The sequence below is a fragment of the Protopterus annectens genome, chromosome 3.part1, assembly GCF_019279795.1.
Source record: "Protopterus annectens isolate FY-2018-M chromosome 3.part1, PAN1.0, whole genome shotgun sequence".
Taxonomy (NCBI): Eukaryota; Metazoa; Chordata; order Ceratodontiformes; family Protopteridae; genus Protopterus; species Protopterus annectens.
Genome location: NC_056732.1, coordinates 59,498,974 through 59,526,350, shown reverse-complemented (window position 1 = coordinate 59,526,350; position 27,377 = coordinate 59,498,974). Strand labels below are relative to the sequence as shown.

At 43.3% G+C, this 27,377-nt stretch overlaps 1 protein-coding gene across 1 annotated transcript in view; it reads right to left on the bottom strand.

The window, feature by feature from the left end:
- Window positions 1-27,377, bottom strand: part of LOC122797632 (integrator complex subunit 8-like) — a 1,436,218-nt gene that overhangs the window by 1,360,467 nt on the left and 48,374 nt on the right. Inside the window, exon 3 of the mRNA XM_044066176.1 lies at window positions 19,999-20,154. Within this exon, the coding sequence (XP_043922111.1) occupies window positions 19,999-20,154 (156 nt within the window). The remainder of the gene's footprint in view (window positions 1-19,998; window positions 20,155-27,377) is intronic.

The following is a 27,377-nucleotide window of genomic DNA, read 5'->3' as shown; positions in this document are numbered from 1 at the left end:
CCTGTCCGAGCTGGGAAAGGACCGATTTTTAGTTGGCCAATTTCTGCTAAATCTTGGAGGCTGAACTTGTAAGAAATCCTTAACCGTTTGCATGGATTTTGCCTTATCCTCCATTTTCTTTATCACCTCTTCAGCCTTAGACCCAAACAAAACATTATGCTGAACAGGAGCATTCAGTAAATTTGCTTTCACTTGATCAGGTAAGTTTTGTTCCTTTAACCAAGCATGCCTTTTAATGACTGTGCCAGAGGCAGCCGCCCTGCATGAAGCCTCCAAGGCATCAAAACCACAGTGTAAGCCATGCTTCCCCACTTGCTCAGTAGCATGCATCAAATCGTGTAATTCCTTATTGTCTGCACATGCAGAAATGGTACCTAGCTTTTGTTTCATAACAGACAGCAGAAATTGCTGATATTTTAGCATATGAAATTGACAATTTAAAGCCCTAATAGATAAAGTAGCAGAACTGTACACTTTTTTGCCCCATCTCTCCAAAGCTCTAGAATCCTCATCTGTCGGAATAGGGTTTTTAGCAGAGGCGGCTTTAACACCCTTAGGACCCTGAGAAATGGTTTCTGGATCAGCAGCAGGATTTTTGTAAAGAAACTGGTGGGAGTCAGGGACCCTGTAATATCTGTCGGGCTTAGCAGGAGCTGGAGGAAAGGAGTCAGGAGTTAAATTAGCCTCAGAAAAGGCATCATCCACAATATCCAAAATAGGAGGAATAGCCAGGGGTCTATGTTGGGGAAGAAGAAGGAAATCCCTAAGCCTTCTCTTAGATTCAGAGTACTCCTGTCCTTCCCAGTGAAAATGTTCCCTCATGTCATGTAAAGGTTCCCCAAAAGAAAAATCCTCAGGGGGAGAAGCTGATGGAAAGGATTCCTCAGCATCAGAATCCTCATAAGGAGGGAAAGAATATTCCTGTTCAGAGGAAGACACTGAAGAAATAGATGCCTGATCAGAGGATTCATAATCCAATTCTTGCCTTGGCCTTTTGTCAGGAGAGGGATGTGAACCCCTAATCATGGTTAGTAAGTCCTCTGCCATTTTAAGCAGCTGTTTCTGAGATTTGGGTCCCAGATCAGAAGAGGCCTGGGCTGGTGTCTTTGATTTAGAAGGAGTCTTCGCCTTTGTCTTTGGCTTTGCCTTTATCAGAAGCTGTGTAGGCCTGAAAACCCCCTCGGAAGCCGGTACCTGCACAGCGGCTCTGGACCCATCCGAGGGAGCATTGTCCGAAGGTCCTGCAGCTGGAGTACTCAAAGGCCTAGTTGGCTCCTCGTGGGAGTCCGTTTCGGCAATTGGTTCTGAAATGGCCGACGACAGGGGCTGCGAAAGTGCCTCACTGACGACGGCCGAACCTGTAGCTGGCTCTGCTTTAAACCGTCGTCTGATTTGGACCTCGGAGACCTGTCCTTATCCTTGCGTCATTTGTGAACTCCGGTAGTCGGAAGCGTGTCTGACATTTTATAATTAAATCGCCTGCCAAAGTAGTGAAAAGCAAAATCGTACCTCCGCTTAATGGTACATTGGTTAAATCTAGCACAAAACCGACAACTAGCTACGTCATGGTCAGGGCCTAAACAAGGAATACAGTAAGAGTGGAAATCCTTATGAGGTATTTGCTTCCCACAAGAAATACAATTATTAACTTTTTCTGACATCGGACTGGAGCAAGAAAAAAGTTTCCCCAACGGGGTACTTAGCTTTGAGAAAAAGAAGTAAGTCTTCGGACTGAAGCATGAAAAAATATCAGGAGTCAGCCGACCGGCACTTGCGAACTGCTTCCACCGCACGGTAAGAAAGACTGGAGAACATGGCGTCGGCTGGCAACTTTGTACTCCTGACGCTCTGACGTCAGGGTGCATGACTGAACAGCCGACGCCGGACCCAGACTTTGGGATTCTGGCTGACCGAGGGCTGCCTGCCGGCAGGAAGAACCCAACAATGATGACTGCAACAGTGAAACATGATGAACATCATGAAGGAAGTCATGTTCATAAAAATAAATGGTGCATTTTGGAACAATATATACAAAGTGATGCTAAAAAAGATACCTAAATAAGCAGGTCAGTAGGAACTGAAGAAATAAATGTGCATGTTCTAACACAAGAATATGGAACAATGTTACAATGGAAATTATGTATAAAGCATGTGAACAATAATGGGAGGTGTCAGTGTGCTGCTCCTTTTAAATTATTAACGTATGTGAATTTGTTTGATATTGATAATGTGACGAATAATTAAAACTGTTTTTAAAAAAAGCAGCATATTCAAATGATACGTAAGTCATATGAACAAGAGCTTCTACCAAATGCAGAGTTACTAACAACTTACAGGTTCACAGGTGATTACTATGCTAACAACCCATGGGGTCTCTTTTTAAGCACAGCCATCCTTCCCAAATACATTGGACAAGTTTTGATACTCTTGGGTTATTTTAAGGGGTACATGTAGGCTTGTGCAAGGATGGTGACATTCCAATTCACAAACACATTTCTCACACAATTTTCCATTGGTGTCCTACTGCTCTGGATTTGGTGGTTTCCATAACACTACCAGGACTTATTTCCTACGTACAGAAAACAATTTAGCCCACATAAGTTGTTTCATGGAATGTGCTAGAATAGGAAAGCTTGAGCTCTGTGCCTGCACTAGGCACTTGGCTTCATACTCCAGTACCAACAGTGCAGCAAAGCTGGCTAGGATCAGGTGCCATTCTTTGGACAGGCTACTAAACCATCATTCTTCATCACCAATGGAGGTAGTTCATGAGGATATTAACAAGCACATGGCACTTGCTAATGACCAGTATGGGATTAGGAAATTTCCACAATGCCTCAGGTTTCTTATACAAAAGATATAATTAACATAACACTCTCAACCAGTAAATGTCACTTAAAAAAATAAAGAAAGAAAGAAATTCTGAAAATACATCAACATTCAATAGCGACAGCCTCTCTACTGAGGACCAAACAAAGTGTGCCTTATGGAACCACTGTATTTTACATGTTAAAAATTTGTATAAAGCATGACTATAAACAGTCTGTAGGCCATTTGCAGAAATTTTCCCAGTGATCCTTGCAGCCTTAGTACTCAATAGCCAAGATATGTCATCTAATGAATGGGATCCACAAAAGATAATGCTGGCTCTCATTTAAGATACATAGAACACTGCCACACTACATACTAGACAACAAATTTCAACAACGTATGTTAACGAATGGCATAACTGTCACTCAGTGAGTTATACTAAAATGAAAGTTATGTACTCGCCATAACTATGTATCTGTGTTGTCCATTTTCATTCTTCCTCAACGAATGGGTCTCGGTTCTGGCCCTCGGATCATACTTGGCAATTTTTCACTAGATTCTAGAATCTGACTCTCAAGCTCCTCCCTTTACCCATAAAGTCCCTGACCACTGCACTACCTCAGATCGAGTTTGCTGCTACTATATAACTTATCCAAACATAGAGCATAATAATAATAATAATAAAAAATAATAACAATAATAATAATGTTGTTGTGTCTTTTGGCTTTTCCCGGTCCGCTAATGATTGGCAGTAGATTTTTACGTGCCGAGTTGCCAGCCCTGACGCACAACCTTCAACGAAGGTACGCCCATTCACACATGTCTCCACACGGAAGACGCTTTAGCTGAGAATCGAACAGGACAACGTCTTACTGTGAGGTGACAATACTACCGCAGCACCACCACCGCAATTAAATAACAATAATAATAATTATAATAATAATAATAATAATACAAAGAATAGAACAGTAGCAGAACATGGGAACTGTGGTTCCTAACAAAAAAAATTCATCAGGTCACTCCAAAAGACATGGATAGGGGGAAGGTTGGGAGGAAGTTGAGGAAGAATAAAAATGGATAACACAGATGCATAGTTATGGTGAATACATAACTTTTATATCTGATGTAATTTTCATTAATTCGTCAACGAATGGAACATAGTCCCCAGCTATGGATATGAAGGATGTTCCAGAGAACTGCAGAACCAAATGCAGCCCTGTTTCTGGAGATGTCCAACTTGTAATGAGTAATAGAGGTATGAGTATTAGACCAAGTGGTAGCTGTGCAAATATCGTCACTAGAAGTTATGGCCCAAAAAGCAGCTGACATAGCAATTGACCTAGCTGAGTGTGCTTTTGACTGTTTTAGCAAGGATAAACCTCTCAAAGAATAAACAGAAGAAACGCAATCATTATCCATTTGGCTAGTGTAGTTTTAGATACTGGTCTTCCCAATTTGTTATTGGCAAAGGAAACAATTGGTCAGTCTTACTAAATTCTTTTGTCTATTAATGTAGAAATTAAGTTGCCTATGTACGTCTAAAGGTGAAGCACGTATTCTCCTTTGTTGTCAAATTTATAAAAGAAAACTGGCAAATTGATCACTTGGTTGATGTTTGCTTCAGGGGCAATTTTTAGTTACAAAGGAAGAAGTATGGATGTAAAGTAACCTGATCTTTATGGAAAATTAAATAAGGTGGTTTTGAAGAGAGTGCCTGAAGTTCAGAGACTTGCCTTGCAGAAATTATAGCCACAAGAAAGACTTGTTTTCCAAGAAAGAAATTTCAAATCTGCCTTAGCTGAGGGTTCAAAAGGGGATCATATCAAACTCTGCAACACAACTGTAAGATCCCAAGGTGGAGTGGGATCTTTTATCGGAGGTCTCAGTAAAAAAGTACCTTTAAGGAATGCTTTACATAACCTGGATGAGGCTAAAGGGGAATCATCATCTCCGATGTGACAGCTGGAAATTGCTGCCAGCCGAACTCTGACTGTGGAGAAACTAACCCACTTTGAAAAACTGAAGCAAGAAAATCCAAAACAGCAGGGATTGGAGTGGTGAAAGGATCTAACTCTCTCTGCTGTGTCCAAAAAGAAAATCTTTTCCATTTACTCCTACAAATCTTTCTTGCAGAGGGTTTCTGAGATGAAAATAAATTTTGGTAAACATGAGAGGAAAGCCTGGAATGTTTAGCCATCATTGGAAATGGAGAAACCATGCAGTCAGTCTGAGGACTGTAATGCCTGGAAAATCATCCCTGATGGATGTGAAAGATGGTCTGGTCTGGGGTCCGGTGTCCACAGTGGACATAGTAGGTGAGACCATAGGAAGGGGAACCACACTTGCCGAGGCCAGAAGGGGGTAAAAAGGATTACTTTGTTCTTCAACTGGAGTGCTTTCTGAAGGAATTTGGGGATTAGAGGTTGGGCAGGATAAGAGTATAGAAGACTGGAGGGCCAAGTGTCAACTAGAGCCTCTCTGTGACTGTCCCTGAGGGGGAATTAAGGCAAAGAACCTGCTGCTGTTGTTGAGGGGAGAGGCTAAAAGATCAGAGAAAGGTTGACACACATTAGTGGAAGATCATATTTGCCACTGATGGATGGAGAGACCACTCATGAGGCATCAGGATAGTCCTGCTAAGCTTGTCAGCTAGAAAGTACAGTTGTGGACACTTACCATAAATGTAGATGTTCAAGTGTATTCACTGTTGCACTCATTACATTTGGGTTATCTGCTTGCAGTAGCCCTCAGTCGGCCTGATTAACAAAGTATTGGGTCCTGCGCCGGTTGCTGTCCCTTCTTCCATGACATCAGGTCGTAAGGGGTATAAAACACACAGCCGACATCATTACATCAGTTTTTCTTGCCCCAGATGTCAGGTGCCCCCCTAATGGGAAGCAATTAAATCTATAATACAAGGATATACCTCCAACCAAAAGCAAATACACCAAAAAGCCTTTTGAGCATAGTAAATGAGAGTAGAGGTATAGCCAAAAGAAGAAAGGGGGCTGGAGGGAGGATAACCAGGACTGCAACAGTGAATACACTCAAACATCTACATTTATGGTAAGTGTACACAACTGTACTATGTTCTTCGTGCTTCACTGTTGCAGTCATCACATTTGGGTAGATTCCAAAAGCTAAGGTTGGGAGGAGGAATTTAAATAGAATTAGGACCAGCTACAAGGCCCTGCAAGACTGCAGTGGCAAAACCAGCTCTGGATTTAGAGAAAATTGGCAAATGATAACGCTTGGTGAAAGTATGTACAGAACTCCAGGTAGCAGCTTCTAGGATGTCCCTTGTAGGGACAGCCCTGAGAAAGGCTGTAGAGGTAGATGCAGCCCTGGTTGAATGGGGTCTGATGCCCTGTGGGGTACGTTTTCCATGGTGCTTATAGCAGAAATGAATGCAGTGGCCTATCCATTTTGAAATGGCTTGCTTTAAAATAGCTTTCCACTCTGTCCCTGCAGCAAATGCCTCCAGTAGTTGTTCGGATTTCCTTTGAGGTTTAGTCCTGTCCAAGTAGAATCTAAGTTGTCTGTGCACATCTAAGGAGTGCTGTATCCATTCGCCTTTGTTCTGTGGGTTAGGAAAGAAGGTAAGCAAATAAATGGACTGATTAAGAACCACACTGGATACCACCTTGGGCATGAAGGAGGGATTGTTTCTAATGGACTCCCTGTCCGCATGAAAGATGATGAAAGGCTCCACTGCCATAAGGGCCTGTAACTCAGGTACCCTTCTTGCAGAAGTGATTGCTAAAAGGAAAGCTGTTTTCTAGGAAAGGAATTTTAAATCTGCAGTAGCAGCTGGCTCAAAAGGAGAAAGAGTGAGTTTCTCCAAGACAAAGTTAGGGTCCCAGACTGGAGTTGGAGCTCTCCTCGGTAGCCTTAAATTTTTGGCCCCTCTGAGGAACTGCTTGAGCAGTGGGTGAGAGAAGAGGGGAGGCTCTGTGCTATAATGAGCTGAAATGGCTGAGGCATGAATTTTGATGGAGGAAAAGGACAAGCCCTTATGAAGCATCTCAGTCAAACATTGTAGAATCCGAGGTAAATTGGGCACTGCTGCGCTCATCCCTTGAGATTGGTTCCAGGTACAAAATCTTTTCCATTCTGCAGCATAAGATTTTCTAGTACTAGGCCTCCTAGCCTCTAAAATGATATCCATCACTGATTTACTGAGGGGTGGAAAAGAAGAGATTAGGTAATTAGCCAGGCTGCTAGGTTCAGGGTTTGCAGATGAGGGTGCAGAATCTGGTTCCCCTGCTGAGACAATAGGGAAGGAGTCTGAGGCAGGTGCCATGGGGCCAAGAGTGACACACTGTGCAGGAGGGGGTACCAGTGTTGGTGTGGCCAGTCTGGTGCAATTAAAATCGTCCTTGCCTTGTCCTGTTTGATCTTTAGTACTACCTTGGAGAGCAGAGGCAGAGGAAGAAAGGCATAAACTGATAGGTTTTTCCATCTGAAGGATAGAGCATCCACTTTCCAAGCTAGTTTGTGGGGAATCCTTGTGCAAAATTTGTCCAATTGATGATTCTGGGGGAAGGCAAACAGGTCTATATCTGGGCTCCTAATTTGCTTGTCAACATGTTGAAAATCATTGGTTCCAGTGGTCCATGAGGTTTCTGCGTAGTCCATCTGCCTGTGTATTTAGTTTTCCTGGCAGGAATTGAGCTTGTAGATTCACTTGGTAGCTCAAGGCTGTGTTCCACAATGCCATGGCTAGTCTGCAGAGGGGGTAAGAATGTGTACCCCCTGCTTGTTTATGTACCATATGACCGTGGTGTTGTCCATCTTTACCATTAGTTGTTTGGAAGAATGTGGTCTTTGAAGGCTGTCAGAGCATTCTGTACAGTTAACATTTCCTTTTGATTTATGTGTAGGTGCATTTGGCTTGGGTTCCATTTGCACTGAATGCACTTCCCTGTCAGGTGAGCCCCCCATGCATAGTCTGATGCGTCTGTTGTTAAGGTTTGGGCGGCAGGGGGTAGTGTGAATTGTAGTCCCTTGTTTTGGTGGCAGGCCTCTGCACACCAAAGAAACTCTAGGCGTAGACAAGGTATGACAGGAATCATAGCTTCTAGATCCTGTGAATGTTTACAACATAGGCTTTTGAGATACCATTGCAGTTTCCTCATATGCAGCCTTGCATATGGAATTAGAAGAATGCAGGAGGCCATGAACCCCAGGGCCTGCAGTATTTGCCTTGCAGATAACTGGGTTTTTGTGGCCACTTGTTTGAAGTAGGTTGTCAAATGAGTCCGTTTCTATGGCATGACGAAAGCCATCTGGGAAGTTGTATTCAAGCTTGCTCCCAGGAATATAATGTGTTGACATGGCACCAGGTGTGATTTCTTTTCGTTTATGGTGTACCCCAGACAAGTCAGTACCCTTTGAGCAAAGGCCAGATGACTCAAAAGAATGTCCTGGCTTTCTGCCTGAATTAGAAAATCGTCCAGGTATGGATATATTTGAATATTTCTTTACCTGCAGAATGCAATGACTGGAGCTAGGCACTTTGTGAATACACTGGGCACAACAGATAAGCCAAAGGGCAGTGCAGAGAACTGATAGTGCATGTCGTCTGCTTTGAAGCGTAGGGATCTTCTGCAAGACTCCCTGATAGGGATGTGCAGGTATGCTTCTTTTAAGTCTAGTGTTGCCAACCATGCATCTTTGCCTAGCATAGGAAGCAGCTGGTGAAGAGTTAGCATCTTGAATTTTGGAATCACCAGAAAGGTATTTAGAGTAGAAAGGTCCAGGATAGGACGCCATGTACTGACTTTTCTGGGTACCAGAAAAAGTCTTGAATAGAAACCTTGTTCCTTTTCCTCTTCTGGTACTAACTGAATAGCCCCCATGCTTAAGAGAGAGAGTACTTGATTATGGGCCTCTGCCCACTGATTTGGGGATAGATCTGGTCACCCGCTTGTTGTTGGTAAGGTGTGTATTGGAGTTGGGAGGGTGGCCCAATGGTTAAGGTGTTTGCCTTACAAACACAAAGTGCAGGGTTTGATTCTCACAAAGATAATTGGCTAGGCTTACAATGGCTTGCAAGGGCAGTTAGCTTAGTATTAACCTATGAACCTATGGAAGTGAAATCAGTATCATTGGGACACTATATTTAAAACCCATTTGTCTTGGGTAATGAGTTCCCAGTTTTCTGACCTGCAGACCAATCTTTCCACCTAAAGGAGCATTCAGTTGGGAAGTGCTTGGAAGTTTTAAAAGCAAGTCATTGAGATAGTCTTCCATAGGGGGTAGTCTTACTACTCCCTGATTTGTGTGTGGAAACCCCCCACTGCTTAGTTTTGTGTGTCCCCAGGGACTGAAACATGGGGTTTCTGCTGTGTCTGGGTTTGGCTTGAGAAGACCTGGAAGGGGCTGGAAAGGACCAATTCTTAGAGGGCCAATGCCTACTAAATCTAGGACGCTGAACTTGTAAGAAATCTTTAACAGTTTGCATAGATTTAGCTTTATCTTCCATCTTTTTAAGAACTTCCTCAGCCTTGTTGCCAAACAGGCGGTCCTGATTTAAGGGAGCATCCAACAATTTAGCTTTAACATGATCAGGCAAAGATTGCTCCTTAAGCCAAGCATGCCTTCTGAGCACAGACCCAGTAACAGCAGCCCTGCAAGAGGATTCTAAGGAATCAAATCCACATTGCAAAGTATGTTTTCCAACCTGTTCAGCAGAATGCATTAAATCCTGTAATTTTTTATTTTCCGCACAGTCAGGAATCAACATCATTTTCTGTTTAAGCAATCCAATAACATGCTGCTGATACTTTAACATATAAAACTGGCAGTTTAAAGCCCTAATGGCCAGGGTTGCAGAAGTGTAAACCTTCTTAGCCAATCTATCCAGCGCCCTGGAGTCTCTATCAGAAGGGGTAGGATTTTTAGCAGTAGAAACCTTAATGCCCTTGGATCCCTGTGAAATAGTCTCTGGATCCGCAAAAGGATTTTTAAAAAGGAACTTATGAGAATCAGGAACCCTGTAATATCTGTCAGGTTTTCTGGGAGCAGGAGGCAAAGAATCAGAGGTCAAACTAGATTCCGAAAAAGCATCTAGCACAGGAGGAATAGCTAAAGGCCTATGCTGAGGCAGGAGTAAGAAATCCCTAAGCCTCTTTTTTGAATCAGAAAAATCCTAGCTTTAACCGTAGAAATGCTCCCTTAGAGTATGTAAGGTCTCATCAAAAGAAAAATCCTCTGGAGGGGAAGCAGAGGGAATAGAGTCCTCTGCATCAGAATCCTCATAAGTAGATAAGGGCAAATCCAGATCATCAGAAGAATCCGAAAAATCAGAATCCTGTTCAGAAGATTCATAAACAACTTCAGTCTTAGGTCTCTTAGGAGGGGGAGGTTGGCTTCCCCTGATTAGAGTTATAAGATCTTCAACCATTCTTATCATTTGTTTTTTAGGCATGGAGGCCTGAGCATGTGGCCTGGGCATCAGCTTTTTAGGCATGGTTCGAGATTTAGGCCTAAAAGAAGAAGGAGGCGTTGGTTTAATATGCAAGTCCGTAGGCCTGAATACACCCTCAGAAGCAGGTGCCTGCACAGCGGCTCCGGACCCATCCAAGGTAGAGACATCCGCGGGTTCCATAGTTGAAGCATCTCGCGACATACCGAACCCCGAATGGGTCTCAGTAGAGGCCTGCGAATCAGAAGTAGTGGGTATCAGGGGCTGCGAAAGCGCCTCACTGAGTACCGGCGAACTGGCGACTTGCTTAGGAAAAGCATCGTCGGCAGTTTTGGACTTCGGCAGCCTGCCTCTGTCTTTATCTTTGCATTTTTTCGAAATCCAGTAGTCAGATGGCTAACCGATGACATTTCTGGATAAATAAGCTGAGAACCGAAATATTTAGAGGCAAAAACATACCAATGACGGATAGTGCGCTGATTAAATAAAACACAAAACCGACAGCACGGTACGTCGTGGTCAGGGCCGAGGCAAGGAATACAGTACGAATTAAAATGTTTATGAGGTATTTGCTTTCCACAAGTAATACAATTATTAACTTTTACTGACATTGGTAAGAAGAAAGAAAAAGTTTCCCCAACGGGGTACTTAGCTTTAGTTGAAGACTTCGGTTCTGAAATTCGAAAATGAAAATTTCAGGAGTGGCCGACCAGCACTTGCGAACTGCTTCTGCTTCGGGCACCGCACGGCAAGAAAGACTGATGTAATGGCGTTGGCTGCATGTTTTATACCCCTGACGACCTGACATCATGGAAAAAGGGACAGCAACCGACGCAGGACCCAAGACTTTGTTAATCAGGGCTACTGCAAGCAGATAACCCAAATGTAATGACTGCAACAGTGAAACATGAAGAACATCGTTGGATCTATGAAAAGGTCTATCTGAGAAGGAGTCTCAGTAGTCTTGGTTTTGCAGACCCCACCTCCCCATTGCCGTGCAAGCTGCATCTTTTGTTATTATTTCTCTCTCTGCTGTGTGGGCTGCATCTTCTGTTATTATTTCCCCCTCTGCCTCTGGGAGAAAAACCTCTGTTCAAGTCCTGAAAAAGTCCTTGAGACTTCCAGAACCATATCTTCTTACCACCATGTTGATTTGTAGAAAGTGGTCTCTGAAAGGCAGAAATGTGGATTCTCACAGCAGACAAGGCATTTCCATCCTGCTCAGTGCAGGAAAGTGTTTCTTTAATGGTTGGGGCAAACAGAGGATCCTTCAAAGGGAGCACTGATGAATGAAGCTTTGAAGGGCTCCGCAAGAATCCTAATGGCTATGCCTGAAGCTGCACGAGAGTTTAGCCTCATGGATGCATTTGAGATTGATTGCAGGGTGGACAGTCGAGAGGAAAAAACTTCTTTTCCTCCACTGACATGGACCCAGGGGTAGAGTTAGAGAGTTCCTTGATTAAGTCCCGCTGTAACTTAGTGAAGTGTGCCAGACAGTTTTGCGATTGTAAAGCAAAGGTTGCTGAAGTGTAAACTCACTTCCCATACCTGTTCAACGCCCAAAATTCTCTATTATGGGGATGTACAGAAGAGCTTTATTCAGCCAGCTCCTTTTTGGTGGCTACTGCAACAACCATTCCATTCACAGGGATTCCTTTACTTCAAAACTGTCTATCTTTAGGTGCTCCAAGAATCTTATCCAGATGCCATGGAATCGGTTCTATAGTACCTGGTTCCTTCCAGGCCCAGCAGGAGACAAGATCTATAAGCTTGTCTGCCAGGGAGTTTAACCCAAGACACAGATGGGCCAGACCCTAATGCTTCTAGGAAAGTACAGTTGTGTATACTTACCATAAATGTAGATGTTCGAGTGTATTCACAGTTGCAGTCATTACATTTGGGTAATCTGCTGGCAGGTTGCCCTCAGTCGGCCTGAATTACAAAGTCTTGGGTCCTGCGTCAGTTGCTGTCTCATCTTCCATGACGTCAGGTTGTCAGGGGTATAAAACATGCAGCAGATGCCATTTTATTCAGTTTTTCTTGCCCCAGATGTCAGGTCCCCCCAAATGGGGAGAAAATATATATATATATATATATATATATATATATATATATATAAACAAAAATATATATAAATGCACTTTTAGTAACAAACTTTACCTTCATCTAAAAGCAAATACACCACAAAGGCTTTAGTATATAGTGAAGGAAGGAAAAGGTATAGAAAGGGGTATGGCAGGTGGGTAACCTGGACTGCAACAGTGAATACCCTCGAACATCTACATTTATGGTTAAGTGTACACAACTGTACTATGTTCTTCGTTTTTCACTGTTGCAGTCATTACATTTGGGTAGAATCCCAAAGCTATGGATGGGTGGATGGAACTTAACAGCATTAGGAGCGGCTAGAAGGCCCTGCAGAACTGCAGTGGCAAAGCCTGCCCTGGATTTGGAGGAGAGAGGCAAATGATAATGGTTTGTGAAGGTATGAACAGAGCTCCAAGTAGCAGCTTCTAGAATTTCTTTGGTTGGAACCCCTCTGAGAAAAGCTGCTGAAGTAGAGGAATCCCTGGTGGAATGTGATCTGATCCCCTAGGGCACAGGTTTACCATGGTGCAAGTAGCAGAAACAAATGCAGTGGCTTATCCACTTAGAAAAAGCTGCTTTGATATAGCCTTCCCCTCTGATAATGCAGCAAATGCTATCAGTAGTTGCTCAGACTTTCTTAGAGATTTAGTCCTGTTTATGTAGAATCTTAGTTGTCTGTGAACTTCCAATGAATGCAGAATCTGCTCCCCTTTGTTCTGCGGATTTGGATAAAATGTTGGCAGGTGAATGGTCTGGTTAAGAGGCACACTGGATACCACCCTTAGGCATAAAAGAAGGATAGGTCCTGAGGGACACCCTGTCCGGGTAAAATGTAATAAAAGGCTCCACTGCCATGAGAGCCTGTAGTTCTGAAACCTTCTTTCTGAAGTTACTGCCAAGAGAAAAGCTGTTTTCCAAGATAGAAATTTCATATCCGCAGTAGCTGCTGGTTCAAAAGGAGGCAGGGTGAGTTTTTCCAGCACAAAATTGAGGTCCCATGCAAGAGTTGGTGATCTTCTGGGAGGCCTTAAATTTCTGGCCCCTCTAAGATACTGTTTAAGCAGAGGATGAGAAAAGAGGGGAGGCTCTGTGTTGTAATGAGCCGAGATGGCAGAGGCATGGATTTTTATTGAAGAAAAAGATAGGCGCTTGTCAAGCATCTCAGTCAAATATTGTAAAATCTGAGGAATATTGGGCTTTGCTGTGTCTGTTCCTTGTGCTTGCTTCCAAGCACAGAATCTCTTCCATTTATCAGCATAAGATTTTCTAGTACTAGGCCTTCTGGCTTCCAAAATGACATCCATCACAGATTTACTGAGAGGTGTTGTTTGAATAACTAATTGATCAGCCATGCTGCAAGATTCAGAGTTTGGAGCTGAGTGTGCAGAATTTGATTGTTCTGCCGAGATAGTAGATGAGGTATTTGAGGCAAGTACCATGAAGGAAGTTGAGACATATTCCTTAGAAGTGGGTACCCGTGCTGGCTAGGCCAGTCCAGAGCAACTAGGATCATTTTTTAGTAACACCTTGGAGAGTAAAGGCAGAGGGGGGAAAGGCACAGACTGATAGGTTTTTCCAGCTGAAGGATAGGGCATCCACTTTCCATGCTTTTTTGTGATGAGTTCTTGTGCTGAATTTGTCCAACTGATAATTTTGGGGAGAGGCAAATAGATCTATGTCTGGGCTCCCCCATTTCTGTGTTAGCATGCTGAAGATTTGTGGATCCAGTTTCCATTCGTGTTGGTCCATAAGATTTCTGCTTAGGTCGCCTGCCAGAATATTTTGTTTTCCTGGTAGGAATTGAGCTTCAAGATGTATTTGGTAAGTCAAGGCTGTGTTCCACAAGGCCATGGCTAGTCTGCAAAGGGGGTAGGAATGTGTACCCTCCTGCTTGTTTATGTACCACATAACTGTGGTGTTGTCCGTCTTTATCAGTAGTTGTCCTGGATGAAGTAAGTCCTTGAAGGTTGTCAGGGCATTCTGAACAGCTAGCATCTCTTTCTGGTTGATATGCAGATGCATTTGGTTTGGCCTCCATTTGCCCTGAATGCATCTCCCCGCCAGGTGGGCCTCCCAAGCATAGTCTGATGCGTCTGTATTTAGGGTTTGGGTGGCAGGGGGTAGGGTGAATGACGGTCCCTTGTTTTGGTGACATGTCTCTGCCCACCAATGAAACTCCTGTTGTAGGCAGGGAATGAGAGGAATTGTTTCCAGACTGTGACAATGTAGACTCCATAAACCTTTTAGGTACCACTGAAGTTTCCTCATATGCAGTCTCGCATATGAAATTAGTAGAATGCAGGATGCTATGAACCCCAAAGCCTGCAGAATTTGTCTTGCAGATAACAGGGTTTTTGTTGCCATTTGTATGTTGTCAGTTGCCTTTGTTTATCTGGTGTAAGGTAAGCCATCTGGGCAGTTGTATTCAAGCTTGCACTCAGGAATGTAATTATTTGAGAGGGTACCAGTTGTAATTTCTTTTCGTTTATTGTGTACCCTAGGCATGTTAGAAGCCTTTTTACAAACGCCAGATGCTGAAGAAGAGTGTCCTTGTCCTCTGCTTGAATGAGACAGTCGTCCAGATAAGGACACATTTGTATGCTTCTTTGTCTGCAGAATGTAATTACTGGTGCCAGGCACTTTGTAAAGACCCTGGGCAGAGTGGATAAGCCAAAGGGCAGTGCAGAGAATTGGTAATGCAAAAAACCTGCTTTGATGCGGAGGTATCTTCTGCATGATTCCCTTATTGGAACATGCAGGTCTAGAGTGACTAACAAAGCATTCCTGCCTAGCACAGGCAGTAACTGTTGTAAAGTCAGCATTTTGAATTTTGGAATGTCCAGGAACGTGTCAAAAATCGATAAGTCCAGTACTGGATGCCATGAATTGTCTTTGCTGGGTACCAGGAAAAGTCTTGAATAAAAACCTTGTCCTTTTTCCTTTTCTGGTACCGGTTGAATAGCCCCCATATCCATGAGGGACGTGACTTGTTTCTGGGCCTCTGCCCACTGGTTTTGTGGCAGATCTGGCCATCCGTTTGGAATTGGCAAAGTATGGAAATGAAACCTGTACCCCTGGGATACCATGTTTAATACCCACATGTCTTGGGTAATTAACTGCCAATTTTGAGCATGAAGTGCTTGTTTTCCCCTTAAGGGGGCTGCCAAAAGGTAAGTGCTTGGTGACGGTAGAGGAAAGTCATTGAGACTGCTTACTGTAGGGTTGTGCTTTATTTCCTCCAGTTTTGGAGGTGGAGGCACCCTATTGCTTTGACCTGTAAGAACCCTGTGATTGGTATCTGGAGCCTTTTGAGCACCTGGATTTGTCTTGAGTGGCTCTGTTGGACACAGGAAAGGACCAATTTTTAGTAGGCCAGTGTCTACTGAACCTGGGTGACTGCACTTGCAAGAAATCTTTTACAGTTTGCATAGATTTAGCTTTGTCTTCCATTTTCTTTAAAACCTCTTCTGCCTTATTACCAAACAGAGTATCATGTTGCAAAGAGGCATCTAACAATTTAGCTTTAACATGATCAGGCAGATGTTGCTCCTTGAGCCAGGCATGCCTTCTAATCACAGATCCAGTAATGGCGGCTCTACAAGAGGCCTCCAAGGAATCAAAACCACATTGCAAAGTATGCTTTCCAACCTGTTCTGCTGAATGCAATAATTCCTGTAACTCTCTATTTTCCACACAATCAGAAATCAACATCATTTTCTGTTTCAGTAAGCTCATAACATGCTGTTGACGTTTAAGCATATGAAAGTGGCAGTTTAAGGCCCTGATTGCCAAGGTTGGAGACGTATAAACCTTCTCTCCCCATCTATCCAGTGCCCTGGAATCTCTGTCAGAGGGGGTAGGATTTTTGGCTGTAGAGGTCTTTACACCCTTGGGACCCTGAGAAATAGTTTCAGGATCAGCAGCAGGATTTTTGAATAGAAATTTGTGGGAGTCAGGAACCCTGTAATATCTGTCTGGCGTACTAGGAGCCAGAGGCAGGGAATCAGGAGCCATGCTTGATTCCGAAAACACATCATCAACAATCTCTAATACAGGAGGTATTGCCAAAGGCCTCAAAAAGAAGAAGGAAATCCCCAAGTCTCTTTTTTGATTCAGAGAAGTCCTGACTCTCCCAGTGAAAATGTTCCCTTAAAGTATGCAAAGTCTCTCCAAAAGAGTAATCCTCAGGAGGAGATGCAGATGAGATGGATTCCTCTGCATCAGAATCCTAATAGGGTGGAATACAAAATTCCTTATCAGAAGAAATGGAAATCTGATCTGAAGAATCATAATCAGTGCCTTGCCTAGGCCTCTTAGCAGGGGGGGGTTGGGAACCCTTGATCAAGGTAATTAAATCCTCAGCCATTTTGATCATCTGTTTTTTTAGGCATAGGGGCCTGAGCACGTGGCTCATGCGTCAGTTTTTTAGACATAGAAGCTGTTTTTGACCTTGTTTTTGAGGCTGGCGTCGCTTTAATATAAAAATGTTGAGGGCTGAAAACACTCTCAGAAGCCGGTGCCTGCTCAGCGGCTCCGGACCCATCCAAGGGAGAGACATCTGCAGGTTCAATACTCTGAGAATCTCGCGGCATACTGACTCCAAATGGGTCTCGGTAGAGGCCTGTGACTCAAAAGTAGCGAGCATCAGGGGCTGCGAAAGAGCCTGAGTACTGGCGAACCGGCGACTGGCTTAGAAGCTTCGTTGTCGGTTTTGGACCTCGATGGTCTGTTTCTGTCTTTTTCTTTGTGTTTTTTGTGAACTCCGGTAGTCAGATTGCTAACCGACGACATTTCAGGAAAACTGAATCTTGAACCAAAATATTTAGAAGCAAAAATATACCGACGCTTAATAGTGCATTGGTTAAATCTAGCACAAAACCAACACCAAGGCACGTTGTGATCTGGGCCTAGGCAAGCAATACAGTACAAATGAAAATCCTTATGAGGTATTTGCTTCCCACAAGTAATGCAATTATTAACTTTTACTGACATCGGTAAGGAGCAAGAAAAAGTTTCCCCAACGGGGTACTTCGCTTTAGTTTGAAAAATTCGGTTCTGAAACTCAAATGCGAAAATTTCAGGAGTCGGCCAACTGGCACTTGCGAACTGCTTCTGCTTCGGGCACTGCGTGGCAAAAAAGACGGAATAAAATGGCGTTGGCTGCATGTTTTATATCCCTGACGTCATGGAAGAGGAGACAGCAACCAACGCAAGACCCAAGACTTTGTTATTCAGGCCGACTGAGGGCAACCTGCCAGCAGATTACCCAAATGTAATGACTGCAACAGTGAAACACGAAGAACATCACCATTTCCTTCTGAGAAGGGGTTTCCAAGGACCAACACCTTTTTGGCACAGGATTTCTAGAATGTCGCCAAAGGATACGCCTTCTGGTGGAGATCTTGGGGCCCCTTCCCCTTCATTAAAATTGGTGTCTTCTGTGAAAGATTCCTAGGGGGACTATAAGTGCCTCATTTTGCACAATCTCAGCTGGGGAATCTCTTCAGTGGGGTGCTCTGGACATGTATCGGAAATGGTAGGGAGTTCCTTAACTGGAGCTAGCTGGAGGCTCTTACGGGCTGGCTGTTCCTGTGGAATACGATGAAGAGACTCAGAAACATGATTCAAAGGGGGAACAGGTGTCAGATCCAAACAGGTAAGAGTTGAAACAGTTCTTGGGTGGGAAAAACCTCCACCACCTCAAAGACAGAGGGACCAGGAGAAGCCAAGGTCAATCCAGCCAGAGCCAAAGGTCTCAGATCAGACAAACCAGGACCTCCCCTGATCCTCCACTCCGAGGGAGAAGTCTGGGCTGAGCTGTCCAGCACCAAAGCTCTGAGGGAAACAATGGCACCGAAAGATTCAGAGTCAAAGTCATTCCCTTGGATCCGACACCGATGCTTCTGCTTCGAGACACATTCTGATCAAGGGGAGTCGGAGCTGAACGGATCAGGAAAGTAGTCAGAGAGAAAGGCACATTTAGATCAGATGGTTCAACTCTTAGAGAACTCAAATCTGAGGGGTCTGAAACAGAAGTTCAGATCAGAGAAGGAGAAATGATGGTATATGATGTAGGCTTTAAGGCTCATGAATCTGATGAGAGATGGAGCCAGTAAGACCCCCATCCGGATCTGTGTTCTGAGAAATTTTCTCATCATCCTATCCACCTCTGCTTTGAATAGACTTTGGGAGGACCTGATTGAAGAGGAAGTGGAAGGAGGTCGAGTGAAAGGATGTCTCTTGTAGGAAAGGAGACCTCAGTCTTGGAGACACTGGCTCCAGACAAAAACAAGGGTTTCGGAGCTGAGAGGACTTTGATTTTGAAGGCATAGGATCTGTGGGTTTCAGATCAGAGTGCTTGGAGATTTTAGCTGGAGGTTCCAATGTCTGAGCAGATTTGGGATCCCTCAGCTCCGCAGACTTAGATTTCTGTGAAGGGGTTTAAGCCCATGAAGTAGAAGCAGGGATAAGGCCCTTAAGCACCAATCAGTTGCATCACCCACTGAAAGCTCTGGTGTTAAAGCCAGCACAAATTGTATAAGGAATTTCTAGATAAAAAGGGTCTAAACAAAGGTATACAGGAATGCACTCCTTGTGCGGCATTTGCTTCCCACAAAATACAATTGTTAACTTTGTCGACATCGATTGTGAGGCAAGAAAAAGTTCCCCAATAAGTGCTTTACTTAAAAAAAGACTTTCAAATTTTCGTAATTTCAATTTCAGGCCGCGACCCGGCGACGCTGCGAACTGCTTCTGCACCCGGCGCAGCAAAAAGAAAAGACTGAAGAAAACGTCTTATACTTATAGCTTATATACCTGTCTTCGCGACGGAAGCCAGGAAGCACCCGGACTTCCAGACCCAGACCTTTGGAAGGAGCCGAGATTCGGGACCACACAGCGGCAGGAGAACCCATGTGTACGCATGAACATTTGGGTATCTTGTGCCCATAGGAAGTGCACTTTTTAAATACTGTACACTTTTCAGCTGTAAACTTGTCAAATGAAAAAAGCCATTAAAAAGAGAGCCATAAAGGAAGGTTTTTTTGTTTTGGTACAGAAGGTAGAGAAAAGAAAAGTTATACCAACAATGGTAACTAGATGACCTTATGGAAAAAGTGAAGCGAAACAGAAAATTACCAGCAATGGTAAAACAGAATACCAAAGTATGGTAAAGAAAGATTGGAAAAAATCGTTAGAGTAGTAAAGGAGATCTGAGGTGGTGCAGTGGTCAGGGACATTATGGATAAAGGGAGGAACTTGAGAGTCAGATCGTAGACTCTAGTGAAAAACGGCAGTCGATTCGAGACCCACTCATTGAGGAATGAATGAAAAAGACAACATCAGATCAAAAGATATGTAATGGTTTAAACTGTGATAAGTTTTAATCTGTTAAATCAAAGACTAGTACATGCATTTTATCCAGTATACCTCTGACACACAACAGCCATCAATCAAAAGTATATATTTTTAACTCATTTATACATAAAAATTCCCCACTGTGTGATTACTACTGATGCAGGATAGTTAAACTGCCACATGATGTGCAACAAGAAAAAAAAAACACACACATGAATGTAGCAGCACACACACACACACACACACACACACACACACACACACACACACACACACACACACAATCACTCTGATTGAATGAAATCATCACTTACCCAATAATTGCCCAGCGTAATGTAGCAGTGTATTTTTCCGTAAGGGGTGGTCTGTAATGTGCCTAGATCAGCAGGAGGTGCCAGGACCCCACAGGCCTGACAGTACCCAGCCAGCTTCTTCTTGTCAATCATGCAGTGGACTGAATCTGGTCCTATCTAAAAAAAAACAAAGATAAATACAAACTGTTAGACTACAGGTAATTAGAAGTAAAAAACATGCCTAAAAGTTCTAAGTGCTTTATCATTTATCTAAGACAGTGAATGTGTGTGTAACCACAAGTGTGAGCATGTACACAGGTGTACAAATGTGTGTGTGGGTACACGCGTATATATGTATGTATATACAAACATGGACAGGTAGGCACACACACATCATTGGCAATTAATTCCAAGACTTGTCAGTGTGAGTAGATTCCCAAAATAGTGAGATTTAATATGAATTAGGTCATCCATCTACCTACTTAACTGAATGAAATACATGAAACTTTAACAAGGCATTTTTATTCCTCCCACAGGGACAGCATGAGACAGTGAGTCTCCTAGATCGGTTAGCTAGATTTTTATCTGGACTAATCCTTTGTAAAACACAGGGTCACTAAAAAACACTTGAATGGGGAATGAGAGGTAACAGGTTGTGAAATGATAACATTTTGAACCTTCACAAACAGATTAAGAAAAGTAAGATCTAGGATCAATCTTCACAATCCTTTCTTTGGAACCACAAATATTCTTATATACCTTCAAAACCTTCTCCTTTCTATGAAGGAGGGACCGTTTCTGTCACCCTGTGTTAGTAGATGAAGGAGGACAGGAGAAGAGAAAGTCTGACCTGGTGGATAAGAAGCAATCCCCTGAAAGGAGGGACATATTCTGACTGCCATCTGTATCCCTGATGAATCACTCTCAAGGGTCCATTTTTGTCTGAGACTATTTGTTGCCAAAGTAAGAAATGAAAGGGCAGATTTTCATGAAAAATTAGGGGGTTGCCTGGATGGGAAAGGGAGGGGAAATTCTGTAGACAGTCATTGACACGTTTTAATGTGTCCTTGGTTTTTTGGAGGCTATTCCTTTTGTTTTTAGAGCCCCCTAGCCATTGCTTTTTAAAAGCCTGCTTGGTTTTTTGGAGGCTATTCCTTTTGTTTTTAGAGCCCCCATAGCCATTGCTTTTTAAAAGCCTGCTTGTTTTTTTGGAGGCTATTCCTTTTGTTTTTAGAGCCCCCTAGCCATTGCTTTTTAAAAGCCTGCTTGGTTTTTTGGAGGCTATTCCTTTTGTTTTTAGAGCCCCCATAGCCATTGCTTTTTAAAAGCCTGCTTGTTTTTTTGGAGGCTATTCCTTTTGTTTTTAGAGCCACCTAGCCGTTGCTTTTTAAAAGCTTGCTTGGTTTTTCGGAGGCTATTCCTTTTGTTTTCAGAGCCCCCTAGCCATTGCTTTTTAAAACCCTGCTTGGTTTTTCGGAGGCTATTCCTTTTGTTTTTAGAGCCCCTTAGCCATTGCTTTTTAAAACCCTGCTTGGTTTTTTGGAGGCTATTCCTTTTGTTTTTAGAGCCCCCTAGCTGTTGCTTTTTAAAACCCTGCTTGGTTTATTGGAGGCTATTCCTTTTGTTTTTAGAGCCCCCTAGCCGTTGCTTTTTAAAAGCCTGCTTGGTTTTTTGGAGGCTATTCCTTTCATTTTAGAGCCCCCTAGCTGTTGCTTTTTAAAAGCCTGCTAGGTTTTTTGGAGGCTATTCCTTTTGTTTTAGCCAGCCTAGCAGAGCTAAGCGCCCTCTAAAACTTTTAAAAGGCTGCTTGTTTTTTGGAGACTATTCCTTTTGCTTTTTAAAAGCCTGCTTGGTTTTTTGGAGGCTATTCCTTTCATTTTAGAGCCCCCTAGCTGTTGCTTTTTAAAAGCCTGCTAGGTTTTTTGGAGGCTATTCCTTTTGTTTTAGCGCCCCCTAGCCGTTGCTTTTTAAAAGCCTGCTTGGTTTTTTGGAGGCTATTCCTTTCATTTTAGAGCCCCCTAGCTGTTGCTTTTTAAAAGCCTGTTTGGTTTTTTGGAGGCTTTTCCTTTTGTTTTTATACCCCCCCCCCCAGCCATTGCTTTTTAAAAGCCTGCTTGTTTTTTTCGGAGGCTATTCCTTTTGTTTTTAGAGCCCCCTAGCCATTGCTTTTTAAAAGCCTGCTTGGTTTTTTGGAGGCTATTCCTTTTGTTTTTAGAGCCCCCTAGCCGTTGCTTTTTAAAAGCCTGCTTGGTTTTTCGGAGGCTATTCCTTTTGTTTTTTTAGCCCTCTAGCCGTTGCTTTGTAAAAGCCTGCTTAGTTTTTTGGAGGCTATTCCTTTTGTTTTAGAGCCCCTAGCTGTTGCTTTTTAAAGTCTGCTTGTTTTTTTGGAGGCTATTCCTTTTGATTTAGAGCCCCCTAGCCATTGCTTTTTAAAAGCCTGATTGTTTTTTTGGAGGCTATTCCTTTTGTTTTTAGAGCTTTTAAAAGCCTGCTTGGTTTTTTGGAGGTTATTCCTTTTGTTTTAGAGCCCCCTAGCCATTGCTTTTTAAAAGCCTGTTTGGTTTTTTGGAGGCTATTCCTTTTGTTTTTAGAGCCCCCTAGCCATTGCTTTTTAAAAGCCTGCTTGGTTTTTTGGAGGCTATTCCTTTTGTTTTTAGAGCCCCCTAGCCATTGCTTTTTAAAAGCCTGCTTGGTTTTTTGGAGGCTATTCCTTTTGTTTTAGAGCCCTCTAGCCATTGCTTTTTAAAAGCCTGCTTGGTTTTTCGGAGGCTATTCCTTTTGTTTTTAGAGCCCATAGCCATTGCTTTTTAAAAGCCTGCTTGGTTTTTCGGAGGCTATTCCTTTTGTTTTTAGAGCCCCCTAGCCATTGCTTTTTAAAAGCCTGCTTGGTTTTTCGGAGGATATTATTTTTGTTTTCAGAGCCCCCCTAGCCATTGCTTTTTAAAACCCTGCTTGTTATTTTGGAGGCTATTCCTTTTGTTTTTAGAGCCCCCTAGCTGTTGCTTTTTAAAACCCTGCTTGGTTTTTTGGAGGCTATTCCTTTTGTTTTAGCGCCCCCTAGCCGTGGCTTTTTAAAAGGCTGTTTGGTTTTTGGAGGCTATTCCTTTCATTTTAAAAGCCTGCTAGGTTTTTGGAAACTATTCCTTTGTTTTAAGCTCTCTCATTGGCTTTTAAAGGCTGCTTGTTTTTGGAGACTATTCCTTTGTTTTACTAGCCATTGCTTTTTAAAAGCCTGCTTGTTTTTTTGGAGGCTATTCCTTTTGTTTTTATACCCCCCCAGCCATTGCTTTTTAAAAGCCTGCTTGGTTTTTTTGGAGGCTATTCCTTTTGTTTTTAGAGCCCCCTAGCCATTGCTTTTTAAAAGCCTGCTTGGTTTTTTGGAGGCTATTCCTTTTGTTTTTAGAGCCCCCTAGCCGTTGCTTTTTAAAAGCCTGCTTGGTTTTTCGGAGGCTATTCCTTTTGTTTTTTTAGCCCTCTAGCCGTTGCTTTGTAAAAGCCTGCTTAGTTTTTTGGAGGCTATTCCTTTTGTTTTAGAGCCCCTAGCTGTTGCTTTTTAAAGTCTGCTTGTTTTAGAGCCCCCTAGCCATTGCTTTTTAAAAGCCTGATTGTTTTTTTGGAGGCTATTCCTTTTGTTTTTAGAGCTTTTAAAAGCCTGCTTGGTTTTTTGGAGGTTATTCCTTTTGTTTTAGAGCCCCCTAGCCATTGCTTTTTAAAAGCCTGCTTGTTTTTTTTCGGAGGCTATTCCTTTTGTTTTTAGAGCCCCCTAGCCATTGCTTTTTAAAAGCCTGCTTGGTTTTTTGGAGGTTATTCCTTTTGTTTTAGAGCCCCCTAGCCATTGCTTTTTAAAAGCCTGCTTGGTTTTTTGGAGGCTATTCCTTTTGTTTTAGAGCCCTCTAGCCATTGCTTTTTAAAAGCCTGCTTGGTTTTTCGGAGGCTATTCCTTTTGTTTTTAGAGCCCATAGCCATTGCTTTTTAAAAGCCTGCTTGGTTTTTTGGAGGCTATTCCTTTTGTTTTTAGAGCCCCCTAGCCATTGCTTTTTAAAAGCCTGCTTGTTTTTTTGGCGGCTATTTCTTTTGTTTTTACAGCCTCCTAGCCATTGTTTTTTAAAAGCCTGCTTGGTTTTTCGGAGGCTATTCCTTTTGTTTTAGTTTTAAAGCCTGATTGTTTTTGGAGGCTATTCCTTTTTAGAGCTTTTAAAAGTTTAGCAGTTTTTTTTGGAGTTTAGCCATTGCTTTTTAAAAGCCTGCTTGGTTTTTTGGAGGCTATTCCTTTTGTTTTAGAGCCCTCTAGCCATTGCTTTTTAAAAGCCTGCTTGGTTTTTCGGAGGCTATTCCTTTTGTTTTTAGAGCCCATAGCCATTGCTTTTTAAAAGCCTGCTTGGTTTTTCGGAGGCTATTCCGTTTGTTTTTAGAGCCCCCTAGCCATTGCTTTTTAAAAGCCTGCTTGTTTTTTTGGCGGCTATTTCTTTTGTTTTTACAGCCTCCTAGCCATTGTTTTTTAAAAGCCTGCTTGGTTTTTCGGAGGCTATTCCTTTTGTTTTAGAGCCCCCTAGCCATTGCTTTTTAAAAGCCTGCTTGGTTTTTCGGAGGCTATTCCTTTTGTTTTTAGAGCCCCCTAGCCGTTGCTTTTTAAAAGCCTGCTTGCCAACAGATTACTTTACCTGCTTATTTTGCTATTTGTTGAATGTAACAGAGGTAGTGGTAAACCCATGACATATTTTGGGAAAGAAGGCCGAAACATCTGAGAAAACTGTGTGAAAGGTCTATGCATGGTCTTGCCTGGTCACTAAAATAACTTACTTAAGGGTAGAGTCTTGCAATGGTGAAGCCTGATTCCAGAAAAAGTTAAACCAAAAAATGCTTACCTCATGTGAGGAGTGCCCCAGTGAGCCCACACAGAGTGAGATGACCCATGTCAGTCTCCACAATGATGGCTGGTAAGCCTAACTCAGTCCAGGTAAAGGGGAGAGGAGTACACTGCCCAAGCCCGATTTCTATAACTGAATCTTTGATGGGGACACAACAGCTGTCCATCTACATGAGCTGCTCTGTCACCATCATTTTCCAGATGCTTCAACCTAGGAACAGCAGTGCTGACACACTGGGATGTACCAACCCAGGAACAGCAGTGCTGGCACACTGGGATGTACCAACCCAGGAACAGCAGTGCTGGCACACTGGGATGTACCAACCCAGGAACAGCAGTGCTGACACACTGGGATGTACAAACCCAGGAACAGCAGTGCTGGCACACTGAGATGTACCAACCCAGGAAAAGCAGTGCTGGCAGACTGGGATTTACTAACTCAGAAAAAGCAGTGCTGGCACACTGGGATGTACCAACCCAGGAACAGCAGTACTGACACACTGGGATGTACCAACCCAGGAACAGCAGTGCTGGCACACTGGGATGTACCAACCCAGGAACAGCAGTGCTGACACACTGGGATGTACCAACCCAGGAACAGCAGTGCTGACACACTGGGATGTACCAACCCAGGAACAGCAGTGCTGACACACTGGGATGTACCAACCCAGGAACAGCAGTGCTGGCACACTGGGATGTACCAATCCAGGAACAGCAGTGCTGGCACACTGGGATGTATCAATCCAGGAACAGCAGTGCTGGCACACTGGGATGTACCAACCCAGGAACAGCAGTGCTGGCACACTGGGATGTACCAACCCAGGAACAGCAGTGCTGGCACACTGGGATGTACCAACCCAGGAACAGCAGTGCTGGCACACTGGGATGTACCAACCCAGGAACAGCAGTGCTGGCACACTGGGATGTACCAACCCAGGAACAGCAGTGCTGGCACACCTGGATGTGCCAACCCAGGAACAGCAGTGCTGGCACACCTGGATGTGCCAACCCAGGAACAGCAGTGCTGGCATGCCTAGATGTGCCAACCCAAGAACAACAGTCCTGGCACACTGAGATGTACCTCTTCTGCTTCCTTATTATCAGCCACTTGACAGGTGCTTCTAGTCGGGGTAAAGTATGAGACACAAGAAGAGCTGGATGCTGTTACTATGATAGTTCCTAAAACAGGAGACTTTGGTCAATACCTGGCTTATACAAGTTTTACTTTTCACCTTCCTGCCAATCCTGACCTGGAAGTCTCATGGGGAACCCTCCCTGCTGCTAACCTTTGCACTGGCTACTCTCCAGGGATGCTACCTTATGTGAAGTGATGCAGGCTCAAATTTCTCACAAATTCTCCCAAGGATAGCATGGCCGAAGTGCTGACGTTTGTTGCAGCTCTTCATGCATATGCCTCTACCATCCAATAAAAACAAAGCAGAAGAGGGTCCTGCCTCCTGTTCTGATGCCCAGGGGTACAACTTCAAAATTTCAGTGATTTAAGCAAGAAATGTGAATTTTTTTATTTGTGTGTATTAATACTGAGATTCATACTGAGCAAGCAGCAGAAAACTAATGAGGAAGCATAAGGGCTTGGCGTCCACTCTCACGGTGGGAGGCTGGCATAAAGGGTGGGAGGCTGGCATAATGGTTAAGGTGTTTACCTTACAGACACAAGGTGCAGGGTTTGATTCTCACAGGGGGTAATTGGCTAGGCTTAAAATGGCCCACAAGGGCAGTTAGTCTAGTACTAACCTATGAACCTCTGAACCTATGAAAAGCTGCGGTCTGCACCAGGAGGAGGCAAGTGTGTATCTGAGTGCAACAGCAAAAGACCTTTAATAATTATTCAAAGACAGAGACACCAAAAGAAGACAATCTCAAAAGTTGTTCAATGCATAGGGCTTTTGACATCACTCTCTCATCTGTCTGGTGTAGTGGCAGTTTAAATAGATGACAAATATCCCACTAAACATGTTTAGCAATTATCACATCACTATCACCGTCCAGAGAAGACAGTGGTCATGGCAGCAAACTGGGAAATCAGAAGGAGATTAAAAATGAGAAAACAATGGAAAAAAACAGGTTAGAAACTTTAAGTATATGATATGTATGTGGTTGAGGAGATGGGACGTCTGAATGAGAAGGTCAAAGCTAGAATCAGTGGGGCTGCGTCCAGCTGGCACAGAGTGTCTGGGGTACAGTACAACAAAAAAATGTCAAATAATTTGAAAAGTAAAGTGTACAAAAAAGTGTGGTTTAATTGGTGCTGCCATATGGCACTAAAACCTTGGCAGTGAAGGCATAACAGCTGAAAACGCTTGAGTTGAAGGACATGAATGAGAAGCAAGATAAAAACTGCATGTCGAAGGAAGAAATAAAGACATCAGAATATAACCCCAGTTAAAGAGAACAATTTGATGAAGCAGATTTGGGACAGACAAGAAGGCAAAAGGAAATGAGGACATCCAACCAAGAGACAAATGGACTGGAGGGCAGAATATCTGAAGCCAGTAAGCATGACTATCGAAGA